At 53.9% G+C, this 17772-nt stretch overlaps 1 protein-coding gene across 1 annotated transcript in view; it reads left to right on the forward strand.

Moving 5' to 3' along the window:
• Positions 1–3720: 3720 nt before the first annotated feature.
• Positions 3721–17772, forward strand: part of CCDC33 (coiled-coil domain containing 33) — a gene marked incomplete at its 3' end in the record, with an annotated part of 99575 nt that continues 85523 nt past the window's right edge. The window contains exons 1-2 of the mRNA XM_082734449.1: positions 3721–4069; positions 5201–5565. Coding sequence (XP_082590575.1) covers positions 3760–4069; positions 5201–5565 — 675 coding nt within the window. The 5' untranslated portion in view covers positions 3721–3759. The remainder of the gene's footprint in view (positions 4070–5200; positions 5566–17772) is intronic.

Here is a 17772-nt window from a genome sequence, read left to right on the forward strand (position 1 = left end):
AAATGGGAGCACTATCCAGCCCTGACCTGATAAAATTCACTGAGGTTTCCAGACTTTCTTTGTGGAACTAAGGCCAGGCCCAGAGGAGACTAAACATTAGGAACCACTACCTCCTGGGGCACCTGGGTGGCTAGGTTAAGTGTCCAACTCTTGATTTCGACTCAGGTTATGATCTCAGGGTTCATGGGATTGAGCCCCATGTCGGGCTCTGTGCTCAGTAGGAGTCTGCTTCTCTCCCTCTCCCTCTCTGCCCCTTTGCTCTCTCTCTCCCCTCTCTAAAATATATAAATGAATAAATCTTTTTTAAAAATCTTGATGAACAGGGCGCCTGGGTGGCTCAGTGGGTTAAGCCGCTGCCTTCGGCTCAGGTCATGATCTCAGGGTTCTGGGATCGAGTCCCGCATCGGGCTCTCTGCTCAGCAGGGAGCCCGCTTCCTCCTCTCTCTCTCTCTGCCTGCCTCTCTGCCTGCTTGTGATCTCTCTCTGTCAGACAAATAAATAAAAAATCTTTAAAAAAAAAAATCTTGATGAACAAATAACAAAAAAAGAACCCCTACCTCCTGCCGTGCCACTTACCCCTATTTTCCCGGCAGGGCACCAGCCTGCCCCGTGAGGCACCAGGATGCATCCCTGAGTCCAAGCATGAGTCAGGAGCCCAAAATCCTCTTCTGTTCTCTCACATGGAATCTAGTTGAAGTAGTGAAAGCACCATTTCTTATTCTTTTCCATATAAGCAAAAGCTGGGTCGGGTTTGAACATCCACTCATTTAACCTTTCTTTCATTCATTCATTCCTTCAAGCACTCATTTATTTACTCAATAATGATTTAATAGTCCCCCGGGTACCTATCCCTTGCTTGGCTCTGGCCTGGACACACAGACATAATCCCTGAAGGAATACTCTGCCCAGCCTGGCAAGTCTTTATCTGAGACAGAAGGAGGAAGGTGCAGAGCGGGGCAGAGGAGGGAGTCCCAGACCTGGTTCCAGCAGGATGCATGGGGTCACAGCAGGTGTGGCTGGACGGTTGGGGCAGAGGGACAAGCACCTGCAAAGGCAGGGGAGGGGAGACAAGGCGGGCCTGGCCTGGGACAAAAGTAAGCCTCCCTGGGTATTAGACTAAGTGAAATAAGCCAGTCACCAAAGGTCAAATACTGTGTGACTCCACTTATATGGGGAGCAATCAAATTCATAGAAACAGAAAGCAGAAGGCGGTTGCCAGGGGCTTGGGGCAGGGAGGAATGGGGAGCCGTTGTTTAATGGGTGTAGAGTTTCAGTTTCATAGGATGAGAAGAGTTCTGGAGACGGGCTGTGCAATAATGTGAATGTACTTCACATTTGCTGAATGGCACACCTAGAGATGATTAGGATGGTAAACTTTACATTATACCTCTTTTGCCATAATTGCAAAAGGTAGCTATACACACACATACCCCCAAAATGAGCCTTTCCCAGAGACTGAGTTGGGAAGGGGAGGCCAGACGTGGGAGGGATAGGAGACCCTTAAAACCATCCTGAGACCACCATGGTCACCCCAGACCTTTTATAGAAAGTGGGAGGGAGGGGAAGAAGAGAGGAAAGCAGGAAGAGGGAAGTGTGGCATGGCTCGGGGTAAATCAACTAGGAAGAGAACAGTTGTGTTCGTGGGATCTGCTCCAAGAGACTTGGGGCTGGGTACAATGCAGAGGTTGACCCCAGGGCACAAGGGAGTGACTTCCGTCTTGTGACATCTCTGGGGGGTCACTTCAAACATGAAAGGGAAGAGAGCTGCTTCAGTTGAATCACTGAAACTCCTTCGACCTTGTAGGGGAAAACCATGGCTTCTGGACCTAGATTGGTTGGTCAGGCCAATCATTGAGGCTAAGGTTTCCAGATGGCCTCTCTTCCCCCAAATGACCAGACTCTGGGCTTTCTCCCTATGACTTACAGAGTTGCAGACTTCCAGAGCTGTAGGAAGACTTAGCACCCAACTCACATTTATGGTATAAAGGGGGCCACTGACACCCAGAGAGGGAAAGGGATCCACCCAAGTTCACGTGCAAGTCAGGAGACTAGAACTCTGGTCTTCTAAACCCTCGTTGCCTCAATTTCTCCTTGTGCAAATCTGAAGGAACTGGATTCTAATCATTGCAGAGAAGCCTACCACATGCATTGGGACTCTTGGTAGGGCTGGCCAATGTCATCTTTAGACTGGTTATCTTTTATTTGATGGAAATGACACACCCCGCAAAGGTGACTTCAAATGAAGTCTAGAGTGAAATCCATGCTAACGATACCTGTGGTTCTTGGACTCAGAACTGTACTTGTGCAGTTTCAGGATACAGAAGCCCATGAGAGTATGAATTTCCATCTTTGATCCAGTCCCAGGACAAGTTTAGTACAGGAAAATGTAGTGATAGGTACAGATCTCAGCTCAGCTTACTTGCTAGCTGTGTGATATGAGATTCTCTCAGCCTCAGAGTCTTCATCTGTAAAATGGGAATGATTATATCTACATCACAGAGCCACATAGAGTGCCTGGTGTGTCATAGCTGCTCAATGAAGAGTATCGTAAATGATGATGATGATGATGATATTGGAGGTGAAGATGGTGGTGATGGTAGTGATGGTGTTGATGGTGATGACGATAGTGATGGTGATGGTGGTGGTGATGGTGATGGTCGTAATGATGGTGATAACAGTGGTAATGGTAGTGATGGTGATGATGGTGATGGAAATAGTAATGGTGGTGACGATGGTGATGGTGGTGATGGTGATGATGATAGCGATAGTGATGATGTTGATGGTGATGGTGATGATGGTGGTGATAGAGATGGTGGTGATGGTGATGATAATAGTGGTGGTGATGATGGTGATGTTGGTGGTGATGGTGTTGATGGTAATAGAGATAGTGATGGTGGTGATGGTAGTGCTGGTGGTAGTGGATGATATTGGTAGAAATAGTGGTGATGGTGATGGTGATGGTAGAGATGAAGAGTGAAGAGTGTTCAGAATTTCCCCTCTCCTGTTGGGTATCAGCAGGACCCAGGCTCAGGAAGGATGAATTCCAGTTCGACAACTCTTTAGTGTAAGAAGCTTTGGGCTCTCTATAAAGTGAAGCTGTGCCCGATATTGTGAGTTTTGATTACAAGGTCAGACTGGTTCCAGAGGCAGGTGCTAAGGCCATGCTCCCAGAGAACAAACACTGTCCCTCTTCCCTTGAGACTCCCCCCAATTCACCAATTCTTGGGAATGAATAGGCATATAGAGAAAGGCTCTCCCAGAAATGGAAAGTCTTGAGAACCTCATACCCTATGCTCTCCACACCAGTATTCCTCATCCCTGACCCTGCACGAGTTCTCTCACAGAATCATCATCTTCTAATATATATTATAATTTACTTATTTCCTCTATTTTGTGTCTGTTTCTATCTGTCCCAATCTCCCTTCCCCAATAGAAGAGAAACTTCAGGAGGGCAGGAACCTTCATTTGTTTCACTGCTATATTAGAAATGCCTAAGATGGTGCCTGGCACACATTAGATGCTCAATAAATATTTGTTGAATGAACAAAGGCTAAAAGGGAGGGATCAATGTCAGCCTTTGTTCCCCCACGACCGATCCAGCTTCCTGGCTTGTTACCTGGTTTCTCCTCAAACAAACAGAAAGGGCTGGGGCATAACCCTGAGGAGCACCCAGTGTACAGGCTTTCAGACTGGGCTCAGGCTGGGGCTGTGGGAGGAAGGGGGCAGTGCTCAGCGTGGGGGTCAGTCCCCAGCAAGTTCATGGCCTTCAGGGGGCCTGAACCCTGGGTCCCTGCATCCCTGCAAAGCCAGAGGCTGAAGGCTGAGGAGAAGATACTGGATCTGGAATTTGAAGTCTTAAGTGTGGGGTTTAACGAGGAGGGCAGATATGCTCTGCGGCTGACAGCTGAGAACCCCCTGCAAGCTGGCTCTGGGGCTGGGGTACAGTTGCAGGTAAATGATGGGGATCCCCTCCCTACCTGCTCTGTTGTCACTGACATCATCGAGCAGCAGGATCCTGGCCAGAGCCTCACCCTCACCAGGAACAAGTTTGTCTTTACTTTGCCCAAAGGTACGAAGTACGGTGGTGGTTTCGGGGAGAGAAGGGTCCTATTAACTCTTGCCCCCACCAGTCAGGGACCCCAGGGAGGCTCAGGGAACCTGGGAGGGCCAGGGTCAGAACTTCAGATTGGATCCCAAAGTTCTGTCTGTGTGATCTTGGACAAATGCCGACACTCCATGAGCCCCTGCCTCCTTCAGTGTGGCAGGGGGACACTGATGCTGGTCACACAGGTTGGGTGAGGAGGAAATAAAAGGACAGATGAGGAGGAGCCTGGGTGGCTCAGTCATTAGGCGTCTGCCTTCGGCTCAGGTCATGATCCCAGAGTCCTGGGATCGAGTTCCGCATCGGGCTCCCTGCTCAGTGAGAAACCGGCTTCTTCCTCTCCCACTCCTTCTGCTTGTGTTCTAGTTTTAGTATATGTGCTGCTGACGTGAACACTCCTGCTTATGTTCTCTATCTTGCTATGCCTCTGTCAAATAAAATCTTTTAAAAAAATAAAATAAAAGGACAGATGAGGAATGGCTTTGTAAATTTACAAGAGCTGAGTACCCAGCAGGTTTGGGGGCAGTCCTGCTGGATGTCACACTGAGTAACACTGGAGCCAGGGCCCTGAGTGCTCAGCCTCGAACACCACTAGACTGCAGGTATGGGGGTGGGCAGAGAGGTGGAGACCCGCATCCCGCCTTCAGTAGTTTCCAGATTAGGTACAGAGGTGGGCATCTCAAACAGAGAGCAGTTAAGTGGTCTGGAAGGAGCAGAAGATCCACACCTAGACTGCGAAGCCATGTAGGTGGGCTTCCTGGAGGAGGAAGGATGTGAGGGAACAGGGAAACCAAGTCCCAGGCCTTCAGGTGGCCAGTGATCAGGGACAGGTTGAACTCTTCCCTCCACGTAGGGGTACTCGGGACCATGTCGGTGGCTAAGAGCCCCGCCATCCCCGCATTGGCAGAAAGAAGGGTGAGAGGTAGGGCCCCGTGTCAAGGCATCATCTGGGATGAGGATGATGGGAAAGCTTAGCCAAGCCCACTCCCACTCAAAGGGCAGGTTTCCCCGAGGGCCCTGCCAGTCATTCCTACCCCCACCCGGGGCAGGCAGGGAGTCCCCAGACCCTGCCGCTGACCCCACACCTCCCCTCTCCAGGGTTCTGCAAGAACGACTGGCAGCACGACGCGCATCTTCGGGTAGAGGCGCTGCGGCTGGGCGGGGTCTCAGGACGCCCCGCCCAGAAGGTGGGCGAGGCCATCTTCCCGGTCTTCCCCCGCCCGGACCAACCCCGCATGAACCTGTGGGCGCGGGAGCACGAGGACCTGTACTGCTACCGCGGCAGCCTGGCCCTGCTGCGTGCCAGTGCTGACACCACAGCCCGCCACTGCGGGGGCCTGGCCTACAGCGTGGCTTTCCGAGAGCACCGGGGCCCTCAGCCTCCAGCCCCCAACTGCCCCCTGGGGGCCGTCTCGCCAGAACCCATGTCACCCCTCCCAGAGCCCCAGCTGCCTGGGCTGCAGGTGGGTGTTCGTTGGGACCCACCTCAGGTTCTGGCTTCCCCTCCCCCAACCCCCTATTAGAAAACCCAGAGTCTCTGATAAGCCTGACTGTCCCCCAATCTTACTGAGCAGAGCCGCAGAACTTCTTAGGATGGCCTCATTCAGTTCTGGGGAAACTGCATCAGCCTTTGAGTGAGGGTGGAGGCAGGAAGTCTTAGTGTGAAGGGGATGACAGAAAAATGGGGCAAAACCCACACAGAGAAGGGACACCACTGTGAGGGGTTCCTTTTGCCCAGTGGATGAGTGTCCCCTGAGAGCCTTTAGTACCCAAGCTCAGTCTCATGTGTTGTTACTATGTTTTGAAGGAGGCCCGAAGTGACCACAAGACAGAAGTCTGTGTGCGTCCACGTCCACCTTCAAACCCCTCCAGCTCCCACCATGGCCAGGAGGGACTCAGCCCTGAACCGGGATCCTGGCAGCCTCAGACCCAAGTAAGAGAGTCCTGTCCTTGTCCAAGCCAAAGGAGGCTTTCCCAATGTGGTTGTCATCCTGCAGCCAGGCGGTGTGTCTGGTGAGCCTCTAAGCCAGCAGAGGCGAAACCTAGTAGAACAAGCAGCAGCCCATTTCATGGGCAGTGAAACTGAGGATATGCCCCACGATGCTTGATTCCAATTAATACCAACGACATTTCCTGGGGGACTCTACACGGGTGCATGGGATCCAAAGCTAGGTCAGTCCCAGAGCTCACGGTGCCACCTAGCTGGAAGACAGTGGACACAGTGTGGCCACTGTATAGTCCTGTGAGGCCTGTGCTGGAAGGGGTTCTCTAGTGAGAGAGTGCATAGGCTACACTCCTCAGAAAAGCTGTCATTTGGGAGATGAGTCTTTCATTCATTCATTCACCCATTCAAGTGCTGACTCTGTCAGACCCTCTACTAGTTCCGGGCTCTGGGGAAGGTATTCCAGGAGGAGGGACCCGAATAAGCTGGCCGAGAAGAGGGAAAGGGTCTAGCTGGCAACAGGAGTTGGAGCTGAGGTTGGAGCCGAAGGCGCCTGGCTTTTCCTGTAGCACCTCTCTCGGGTGGTGGGCAGTGCTGTGGTCTGGGGCTGCCATGGAGCCCAGGGTAGTGGGCTGATCGAGTTCAGGGAGGGCTGATGGGCTGGGGAAAGAGGAGGTGATCACAGTAAGATGGCAAAAGAGCAAGTTGGATATTCGATTCAGGAGGCAAGGGGGGAGAAAGTTCGGGAGAAAGAGACACCATGAGCTGTGGTTTGGACAGAGATCCGGCAGCACGTGCCTGGAGAACTGGAAGGAACCCAGCGGCCAGTTTCTCTTGCCGGGTCTCAGCCTGTTACAGGGACCACTTTGACCTCTGTTCATTCATTCATTCAATTAATTGGTTAGTCCATTAATAAATACTGGTAAAAAAAAAAAATGAACAAGTACTTCTGACACCTACTGTAGGCTGGGGGCTGAGAACACTGCTTGTGAGGGAGTTGGAGCGTCCCTGGGTCCTTACGTGACATTCTCCTCTCTCAGACTCCAAGCTCCCTGACTTCGGGCCCCTGGCCCCTCTGTCCTAGTTTTTCATGGGGCTAGATACATACACCAGAGGCACAGAGCTCAGGGAGGAGTGGTCCCCTGATCTCTGTGACCAGCCTGAGCCAGCCCCCCACCCCCACCCCACAGCCCGTTTGCTGGGGGTGGTGCGGCGGCTGCAGAGAAGGGGGGCCTTGGGGTGGCAGAGCCATCCTCAGCAGCTCTAATTTCTGTTATTTAATGCCATCATCTCCCTGCCATTCTCCCTCTTAAAGTGTCAGATGTCTGCTTCCACCAAGACAAGAAAATGGCTTTCAAGGGAGAGGAAAATAGCTTCCCTCCTGGGGGGTCAGCAATCACAACCCTGAGGACAGGGCCAGGAAATTGGTGGGGGACAGACAGTGCTGCAGGGTCCTTCAGAGGAAAGGAGCTGCCTTCTTTCAGCTCAGGTGAAGGAGGAAAGCAGGCACATTTCTGGAGCTGGGACTTGGAGGCTCAAAGACACAGTTAGAAGGATAGCAGCAAGACTGGGCTTGGAGCCACAGGCGGTCCTGCCTTCCTGTGGCCCGCTCCCTGGGGAAGTGGTTGTGACCTAGAACCACGGGGATCCTTGAAACCCCCCTCCCTCCCTTCTTTGCAGATGGGGAAAATGGAGCCCAGAAGGGAAGGTCTTCACCCAGCTCTCTTGGGCTCTCAACTGAAGAGGCGAGAAAGACAGTTGAAGGTCTCTTGGGCTCTCAACTGAAGAGGCGAGAAAGACAGTTGAAGGTGGGGGTAGGGTGAGTGATGAGAAGAGGCAGTGAGCCGGAAGGATGGAGAGAGGAGACTGCATTCACTGCATTCAGTTCAGGGCCAGGAATGGATTTCTGGGCTCAAGGTCACTTCCTCCAGGAAGCCTTCTCTGCATTGATTTTGTTCCTTCCAGAATATCTTCAGTCTTGTCTGCATCAGGCATTTCAACCATTGAATCTATTCAATTTACAACTTTATTTCAAACTCTCAAGTTGTTCTCCAACTTGTGTGTCAGTTTTTAAACCAGAACTGATCATGGTCATGGGATGAATGTGGAGTAAGGGGCAGAAGGCAGGGAATTAGGAATGAAATGATCAAGAGGGAGCCGGTAGCAGGAGGCGGGTCTCCAAGGGAGCGTTAGTGACTGACTTTGACTCTGAACCACCATGCTCCTCAGCCATGGCCCACAGGGTTCAGAGCCAAAAATGACACGCGAAAGCTGGCCACAGCATTTCCACAATCCCGAGACTCTGCTGGGACCATCATTCCCCCCACACTCACATTATGTGGACAGTGAACACCTTCCCTTCTTCAGTCCTCAACTTTCCCCCTGTGTGCTGTGGGGCAAGGGCATAGCCCCTGCAAATATTTCCAGCGGGTACAGCCCAACTCCAGGTTAGAGATCACTCCCCAGTCCCCTGACCCAGGGATGGGAGACTGGGGCGCACAGGCAGGGGCTACAGTGGAGGAGTCTCCTCATGCATGGATCTCGGGGTCCTCTTTGTGGGCAGAGTTCCACCAGACTCATCCTGTCCTCTGACACTCCCTCCTTATCTTCTTGCCAGGTTTAAGACCACATGGCTGTGCCACCCTAGTACCCCCAAGGCCCTTCTTCCCCCAGAGTAAAAGGGAGTTTATCTGACCAGAATGAGGGTGGCCTGACCCGTGCTGGGCAGAGAGGGTCCTGGAAGGTGAGGGAGGCAGCAAGGGGCAGGCCACAGTGTCAGGTCATGACTCCGGCTCAATTTTTTTAATGGGGGCACAAGGCCTCCTGAGGGGTTGGAGGGCAGGGGAGACCACCACAGCCTTGGGCCTGAAGCCGCAGAGCCCTTAGGGGCGGCATCGCTCACTGGACCTCTCTAAGAGATCCTGAAGGTTTAAGGACAAATTCCCACAAACAGAGCTGTTCCAGAGAGAAATCTTGGGCTGGAAATTCCGAGTGATGAAATTTCTGGAAACATGAACTTAAAAATGCCTTGCTTATAGCTCTGGGAGCAGTCTTGGGGGCGCCTTCACTCTGCAAGCCAGCGAGCATCCTCCCACTGGAGCGGGAGCTGGGGAGGGGAAGGTGTGGGGGACTCCCTCCCCCCACTCCTGCCCTGCATTTACCTCTTCCAAACAATCACAGTTTTGTTTCATGGAAACGATTCTGTTCCCCAGGAGCCTTTTAAATGACGCTTTCAAGGGTCTTTTTTCGTATTCTTTCCATTTAAAACACCTTTTTTTTTTTTTCCCTTTTTGCCCCGGAGGGGGAAAAAAGAGAAGAAAAAGCTAATAAAGCAATCACCAAATGCTGAGCACCTGGCTCCAAGCCTGTGGCTTCTGACTGTGGCTTTGGCAACAGCAGGCTGGGGCTTTCATTAAGGAGAAGTAGAGGGGAACGGAGCTGGCAGTGGCTGGCCCTGCCGGGTCCCCTCTGCCCTCTGTCCCCACACCTCTGGCTCTGGCTCTCTCCCTTTGTTCCCTCCCTCCCAGTCTCTCTCCACCTCTCCTTTCCGTTCTCCCCTCCCTCACCCTCTCTGATCCCCAGGATCCCCACTGGGGCAGCACTCCCGGCCGGCACCCTCCCCGTCCTCAGCACCGGCTTTCTGCCTCCGGCCAGCGCACTCCACGTCTTCACTCTCCTCCCCTCTTTACTCTTTTAAATTCATCGTGCCTTTTATGGCTCACCATTGCAGACGCAGTTTCTATTGCCCTGGAGACTGGAATGGTTCAAGCCTAGAAAGGCTCACAATGTGGATTTAATTAACTTTACTGCCCCGTTCATCTCACGGCGGGGGTGGGGATCTGGCCTGCTGGGGGGACCTGGGCACCTCTTTGCTCCCAGTGTCCCTTCCTTTGCTCAAGCCTCTTCGTCTCAGTGTCAGACCTTTGGTGCCTCCCCCAGTCGGCTTCCCAAACCTCAAGAAAACTCCCCTTCTGCTACTCCCTCCCACTTCTCTGTTGGAGGAGGATGCCCAGGGCCCATTTCACAGGTGGGGAAACAGAGGTTCCAGAAAGCAGTGCTTCGGCTGCTACTAAGAGGTGAGAGGTGGGAAAGGTGAGAACAGGTTAGATCTGCTGGACCCCTCCCAGGCTATTGTCCCTAGTCCCTCCGTGCGGGGATCCCCCTGTCGCCCCTCCTCCCTTCCTCCCTTCCAGAGCTCCATCAAATACTGGGGATTGGAGCGGGTCAGCTCCTCCTTGCAAATGAGGCAGTTTTATAGGCTTTAGAAAAACACTCCAATTGTTCCCTCAATTACCCTGAGCGGATTGAATATATTAATCTCTCTCTTAACTCGAGTGAGACTTGGCTGCTGCCCCTCCCCCAGCCACCAGCGCCCCTCTAGCGGCTCTTGGCTGGAGCGCTGGAGCGACTGGAGCCCCTGGCCTTCCTGGCCCCGGGCAGGTCAGCCTGGGTCCAGGCAGCATGGTCTTGCTGCACACACGCATGCACACAAACACACACACACACCCAGGCGGACAGCTGCTTTATGTTTCTCTATCAATTTTCATTGATTTCCTCCTCTGTGGCTATTTGGAAGAGCCTTTTCCTTGAGTAAACTTGATGGGGGGCGGGAGGCGGGGGAGGGGGATTGCAGGCAGCTCCCCCTTCTGCTCCTGTGACAACTGCCTCCAGCTTAAACACACTGTGCCTCAGGCAGCTGAGCCCCCGTTAAAAGCTACCTGAGGTTTCCCTTTGTAGCTCGATTTTCTTTTATTTCAGGGGAACAAAGGCTCTGTCAAGGCGTTCCCAGAGAGCGCAGTCACCCACACGGGGAGGGGTGCAAACCTCACCCGCCAGTGATGGAGGGCTGAGGCTGGCAGGAAAGGCAGGGTTGGCTGGAGCTGGCCCAGGGGCAAGGAAAGGACCAGCCCCCTCAGGAAGAGAAAGGCCATCAGCTAAATGTACCACAATCACCCTCCAGGCCGCCTGATGGCCCCTCTCCTTCTTCCGTGGCACTGAAAGACTGTGTCCGTATCCGCAGGGACCTTTGAAGGAGAGCTCAGAGCTCCCTGGACACGGGGGATAAGACCTGAAAATGCAGGGGTCCCATATTTATGTCTTTGCCAAGCCTGTCCCTCGGGCCCACCCAGTCTGATTTCCAAGTCCCCTCTGTATGCCTATGGAGTCCTACCCGGGTTCCGGAGCTCAGCAGAGTGGGGTGGAAGAAGTCTGGGGTTCAGGTAGCTGACAGTGAGAGGCAGGTGGGCTGGGGTCAGACAGACCTGGGTTCAGATCAGTCTCCGCCATCTGTTTGGCAGCTGCGTGGCCTTGTGTGGATTACATAACTTCCCTGGGCCTCCGTTTCCACATCTGTAAAATGGAGGAGAGCGCTCCCCATGTCCTCTGTGACTGGGAAGAGAAATGAGCTAGCTTACCGTTGGCCCTACCTTGCAGGAAGTGTAAAATAAGTGATGTCTAGATCGGGCAAAACCGCTGGTTCGGGCCTCAGGCTCTGCATCTCGAAAATAGGGCTGCTCCTTCTTGCCTGGCTGGGCCTCCCAGGGGAGGGGTGATGGGAACTTGTGAGCCCTCCACCCTGGGACCTGGATACCAAGTTTCGGAGCCGAGAAGGCCAGCCCAGCCCCGGTGCTAGCCTTCCATTAACAGGCTGCCCTCCCCTGTCTCTGTCTTCCCCTACACCAGCCAGGGGCTACTGCTGACTCACACCTCTTGGAGGCTGTGTGTGTGTGTGTGTGTGTGTGTGTGTGTGTGTGTGTGAGAGAGAGAGAGAGAGAGAGAGAGAGATATGTCTGGTGAGGGGGAGATGAAGCCGAAGGGGGTGCCTGCCTCTGATCTGTCCTTCCAGCTAGCCCAGGGAAGGGAATGGTGGTGGGCTTCTCATTTCCAGAAATTACCTTCCCAGTGAAGTAAGAAGGGAGGAGGGGCGGGAGGGTCTAGTTATCTGGCCTTTGATGGTCATCTTTTGCTTTTCTCCTTCACTCATACCCCTGGAAGGTGGATGTGTCCCCAGCAGACACTCCCGAACACAGACACCCTCACGGATATGTGAATGTACACAGACACGCCCCCCCCATCACATCCTGGACGCACAGAGACCCTCCCCATCACAAAGAGAAAGCCACAGCAACTCAGCGACGTTCACGCACTTTCACACCCAGAGCTGCACCTCCTTGGACTTTCCTGGCTTCATCTCTGTACAGAGCCCCCCAAGTGCAGCCTCTACCAGAGAAGAAAGAGTCTTGGGGACATGGCATATGCGATGTATGAGGTGAAATTAGAACTGTGTGTAAAACCAATCTTACAGGACTGATCTTTAATAAAACAGTGGATGGGGGAGGGCTGCGGGGAAGAACACTGACAGGACCCAGCCAGCCTGACCTGGGCCAGGTCAGGGGTTGGCCTGTCAGGCCTGGTCCTCGTTCTGCAGGGGTCCTGGGCTCAGGAGCAGCTGAGGCCAGCAGGGACCAGCCCCTTCCACAGACAGATGGAGAGTGAGTGGGGCCTTCCCTCTTCCATGCGGATCTGACAGCCTGCCCTAGAGTTCCATAGTCCAGCCTCTCTGGGCCGGTGGTGCTCATCCATCCATCCGTCTGTCCATCCATCCGTCTGCCTGTTCATCCATTCGCCCAGCAGCAAACAAGGTAGCTGTATCCCCTCAGGCCTTGGGGGGCCACCAGGCTGGGTAAGGAGAGGCAATAGGAGAAGGACAGTGGCTCTCCAAGATGACCGTGAGGGCTGCTGGGACCTGACGAGGAAATGGTGGCATGACTGCGTGCTACAAGGACTCGGTCTGCCATAGGAAAACCACTTCTGGCCAGGACTCAGAAGACCTTGGTCTAGGACCTTATTTTTTAGTTGCAGTTTCTTAGTTTCTTAGTTGTAACTTGGAGTGAATCACTTGACCTCAAAGGGCCTCAAGTTCCTCACCTGTACCATGGGCAGAGCAGTGCCTACTGACGGTGAGGTGGTGAAGTCAGGTGAGGAAGAGGTCGGAAATTGTCTGCTTCATGAAGACCCACTTCACAAATGTCAGGGGGACTCTGATCCCTGCCTCAAAGCATGGGTGGGATTCCGAGAGAGATTGGGCAGAATGGTTTTCGAGTGGAGAGGAAAAGGTGAGCAAAGGTGTGGCAGCAGGAACGTGGAGGACTGTGAGGGAACAGCAAGCAGAGAGAACGGAAGAAATGGGGAGGGCATGTTTGTGGGATGGGGAGTTGCAGGGATACCAAGGGAACGGAGGGCAGGTGTGCCGGCTCCGTGGACCCCGAGCCCTCTGCCGTCACCTGTTTGCCTGGGCTGCTCTGAGCCAGGCTGGTGAAGGGGGGACTCGTGACGGCCTCTGAAGTATCATAACGGTCTTGGGAGGGGACGGGTAGCTTTCATAATGTCCATCTTCTGGAGCAGGAAACTGAGCCCTTAAAGGAGATGAATGGCCTACCTAAGGCTTCCCATTGCATCAGTAGCAAAGCCAGGCTAGAATTCAGCCTCCCACCCCCATATTTGGGTTTCTCAGGCTCAGTAAGCAGCACAGTGGCAGGAATGACTTGCCGTGCATTCTTTGCCAGTGAGACTCCTACTTCAATGGGCTTTCCAGATGACATGTCAGGATCGAGGGGAAGCAGTTTGGGGGAACAGGTGTTTTCTGGTGGCCCCCATATGGCACCAAGTCCAGCCAAGACGGATTCCTGAGTCTTAAATTGACCCCAACCAGTCATTGTGCACGTGGTGCTGGGTGGTTTGGGAGCAGGACTGAGGATGGAGTTGGGGCTCTCAGTGGCTCAGAGTCCCCAGGCAACCCTTCCGGACCCACTGGAATTGATAGATGACACTAAGAAAAAATGTGTTGCATAAACAGTCCCAGGACAGAATCCAGCCCTTTCCCAACCCCAGGGGGGAAAGAAAGTTACAGACAACCGAGAAGGTGCAGGAGATAAACATGGGACTTTGGCCTCAGAGCCCAGTCTCTGCCCCATACTGGGTGTTCCTGATCAAGTCACTTTTCTGACCCTTTGCTTTCTCCTCTGTGAGGGGGTAATAATGCTGACTTTGCAGCGTGATTGTGAGGCTTAAATCGTCTGCTAGCCTGACTGTAATTTGGGAGCCTTTCCTGGAGGAGAGGAGATTCCAAAGACTTCCAGAATGGAGACAGAGGGGAAAGTGGATCCAACCTCGGAGGCAGGGGCATGCGGGATTCACACTCGCAGCCCTTTTGCCACTGCGGGGAGGTACATGCTTCCTCTACACAAGAACTGTGTGTGAAGCTCTGACTCTGTGCCAGGCCTGGCCTCTCAGAGCTCTCCAGGAGACAGGAGAGCATAGCGAGGCCACTATGGTCATTAGATGTTCGAGGGGAAGCCACTGGGCCCACCCTGGGGGAAAGGCTGAAGTCTTGTCCTTAAACCCCTGCTCTGCCGCCTTCAGCACCAGGACTTAACCCCTCTGTGCCTTCTTTCTTCCTCTGTCATTTGGGAGATGGTAGGGCTCCCCTGACGGGATTGTTGACTTGAATATGCAGTAAATTGAAAGAGTATACTAAATGCCCACAGAACATTAGCTATGATCCTTGAGCCTGGTGAGTGGCGGCTTGCCAGATAAGGGCGGGAGGGCTGCATTCCAAGGGGGAAGGAACAGCTTAGGCGAAGGCCCAGAGGCTTGAGAGAGCCGTGCTTTCCTTTGGGAACTTGGGGGAGATAAAGGGTGGGAACAGGGCCCGTTGAGGGGCCAGCCATGGGGCACACCCAGGAGAGAGAGGGCTGAGTCTGCTCCCACCCCTCCCCCAGCAGGAAGCCTGCCCTTGAATCTGCTGGGAGGCGGTGGGGGCCTCGCAGAGAGGAGCAGAGGCCCTCTGGTGGGCATGGGGGTGGGGGGTGGGGAGATATTATTTTAATCTTCCTCTTAAAACATAATTGCTTTTTGTCGGCGGGTGTTCCGGGCGCCGCCTCCCCGAGAGATTGCTTTGCAGGCTCCTGTCCTCCAGGAGACAGGCAGGGCTGGGCCCGCCTGTGCCGCATTAATACGCTGCAAATGCGATTTCATGGCCTCAAATGAGATTAGGGCCAGAGGCTGTGCTCTCTGGTAGAGACGGTGGGCGGTGTGGGGGTGTGGGCGAGGGACCGGGCACTGAGCAGGGAATCAGAGAAGGGGGGGAATCAGGGATCCCAGGCCCACTAGGTCTGCATAAGCAGTTTCCTGTAACCGGAGCTCCTCATGCCAGCTGGCTCATCCCAGCAGCAGGGCAGGCCCCCCAGACTCCCTACAAGCTCATCCATAAGGGCCAGGACTGTGGTTACAAACACACTGTGCAAACAGATGGCCTGGCTCTGAAGTTCGGCCTTTCTGCTCAATGCCCTGCCTCTGTGTTCTCATCTGTGAAATGGGAACTAGAGTAGTACCTACCTCATGAGTGGTTGTGACAACTGAGCGAATGTATGCCAAATGTGTGGAGGAGGGCTGGCCTCGTAACAAGTGCTTGTTAATTATTAGCTTTGAATATGAGGCTCACACACCAACCATTTGTGCCCTAGTAAGGGGAGAAAACCACTGAGAGCTTGGACCCTGGAGGAAGGGGGTTATCTAGGGGGCAGGCACCATTATCCTAGGCTAAAGTGGGGGCTTCTGAGGACCACAGGGAGGAGGAAGGCATCTGATGTTAATGTCATCCCTCATTCATCCAGTGAGCACACACCTGGCACCAGCTTCATGTCAGGAAACAGCCTGGGCCCGGAGGAGGGACCACCAGGCATAATCTCTGTCCTCAGAGGAGAGAGACCCTCTCCCAGAAAAGAATAGCAGGTATGAGCCTGGGCACAGAGAGGCCTATGGGCTATGGATCCAATGCCCCTGAGTGGGGATGGCAGCAGAAGCAGGTTTCAGGGAAGATTCGCTGGATGTTGTTCCATTTGTGTCTTGAAGAAGCTTCATGAATTATTCAGGCTGGCAGAGGGAGGAGGACAGTCCAGGCAGATGGAACCGCATATGTGAGGACCAGGAAGCTGGAGAGCTCAGAGCCCATTCAGGAGACCATAGGCATACGATACGGTTGGAGCATGGGTGTGAGGCAGGGATCGGCTGCCACAAGACTGGAGAGGCCTGGACGAGCAGACCTGGAGGCCTTCAGGGGTCTTGTGGGAGAATCTGAATCTCTCCTGGGAGCAGTGGGGCCCTCCTGAAGTGTTTACGGAGGCAGAGGTGGGACTCAGTCAGATTTGTGGGTTGGAAGAGCTGGGCTGAGGGGTGAGCCTCCTGCTTCCCAAGCCTGAGTGAACCCTGAGTGGACCCCCCACCCCGTCTTGGCAGATCTGGCTTCTGCGCTCTCTGAAGGAAGGGAACGGCTGGTGGCCTTCATTGCTTACCCCTTTATTTAGTTCTTTGTTAACGAGTTATTGATTTTTTTCCAAAGAAAAATGCCCCAAAGCCACGTTGCATCTTTAGCAAAGTGATTCATGATGGGAGGATGGGCCCTGGGCGGCCCCCCACGAGAACTCTGGTTACCGACGCTGAGAGGCTTCCTTCAACAAGGCAGTCAATAAACATGCCTGCTGAGCCGGGAAGGAGGACAGCACACCCCTGACAAGCACCCCAAGTCCCCTGTTGTGAAGCTGGGGCCACAGAGGCTCAGGTCAGCACACTCTGGAGTGCTTGTGGAGGAGGCCAGGTTCAGCACCACCTGCCCTGTGCCGGACACCTGCCCCGACAAGGTGGGTTAGCCTCTGCTTGGCAGGTGGGGAGTTGCAGCCCTGATGGGCCCAGGGACTTGCCCAGACGCCCTCTGCAAGGCAGAGCTGAGCCCAGGGCAAGGGGAGGCAGCCTGTGTGTTTACTGTAAGAAAAGGAGGGGCCCTCCTGAAGTCAGCCCTCCTTCAGCCAACCAGTGAGCCCCTGTTGTATACACCACTCCGGCTGAGGGGACAGGCTGGGCGCTTGGGGAATAGAGACTCTGGAAGAGAGCTGCCTTGCTTCCTCGCTTCCTCAGGTTTATGACCTGTGAAGGGCGAACTCTGCAAAGAGGACCGTTCAGAGCAGGGGATGAAGGGAGTCAGGAAGGCTTCCTGGAGGAAGTGTCTTTTTTTTTCTTTTTTTTTTTTTCAAGATTTTATTTGACAGATGGAGATCACAAATAGGCAGAGAAGCAGGCAGAGAAAAAAGGAAGCAGGCTCCCCACTGAGCAGAGAGCCCGTTGCAGGGCTCAATCCCAGGACCCTGGGATCATGACCTGAGCTAAAGGCAGAGGCTTTAACCCACTGAGCCACCCAGGTGCCCCTGGAGGAAGTGTCTTGAGCCGGACCCTAAGGACAAATTGAAATGAGGGAGGAGAGCAGGAGCCATTTCTGGTGTGGGGGCTGCCTGGAGAAAGGCATGGCTGTGGGAACAGGCCTGGCAGCGGGGCACAGAGTGAGTCTGCAGAAGTGGGAAGACTGGGCCTGGAATACTGGAGGAGCGGGGGAGGTGGGATGGAAAGGCTAGAGCACTGGCAGAGGTGTGCACACAGACAGTGTTTGCTTCTCTGGCCCGGGTGTGCTGGGGAGAAGCTGCCAGGTCCCAGTTTGCTCAGCAAGGAAAAGGAGGAGCATTTTTGGAGCACCCCGCTGAGACTCAGTGCCAGTGCAGTACCCTCATTGCCTCTTTCAGTCCTCATAGCAGCGCCAATTTCCCCACTGCATAAGGAGGGATGCCAGAGCTCAGAGAGGGTTAGTATGTTGAACCAAGGTCACACAGCTATAAGCTGCTGT

Source organism: Mustela nivalis, assembly GCF_964662115.1.
Source record: "Mustela nivalis genome assembly, chromosome: 6".
Taxonomy (NCBI): Eukaryota; Metazoa; Chordata; class Mammalia; order Carnivora; family Mustelidae; genus Mustela; species Mustela nivalis.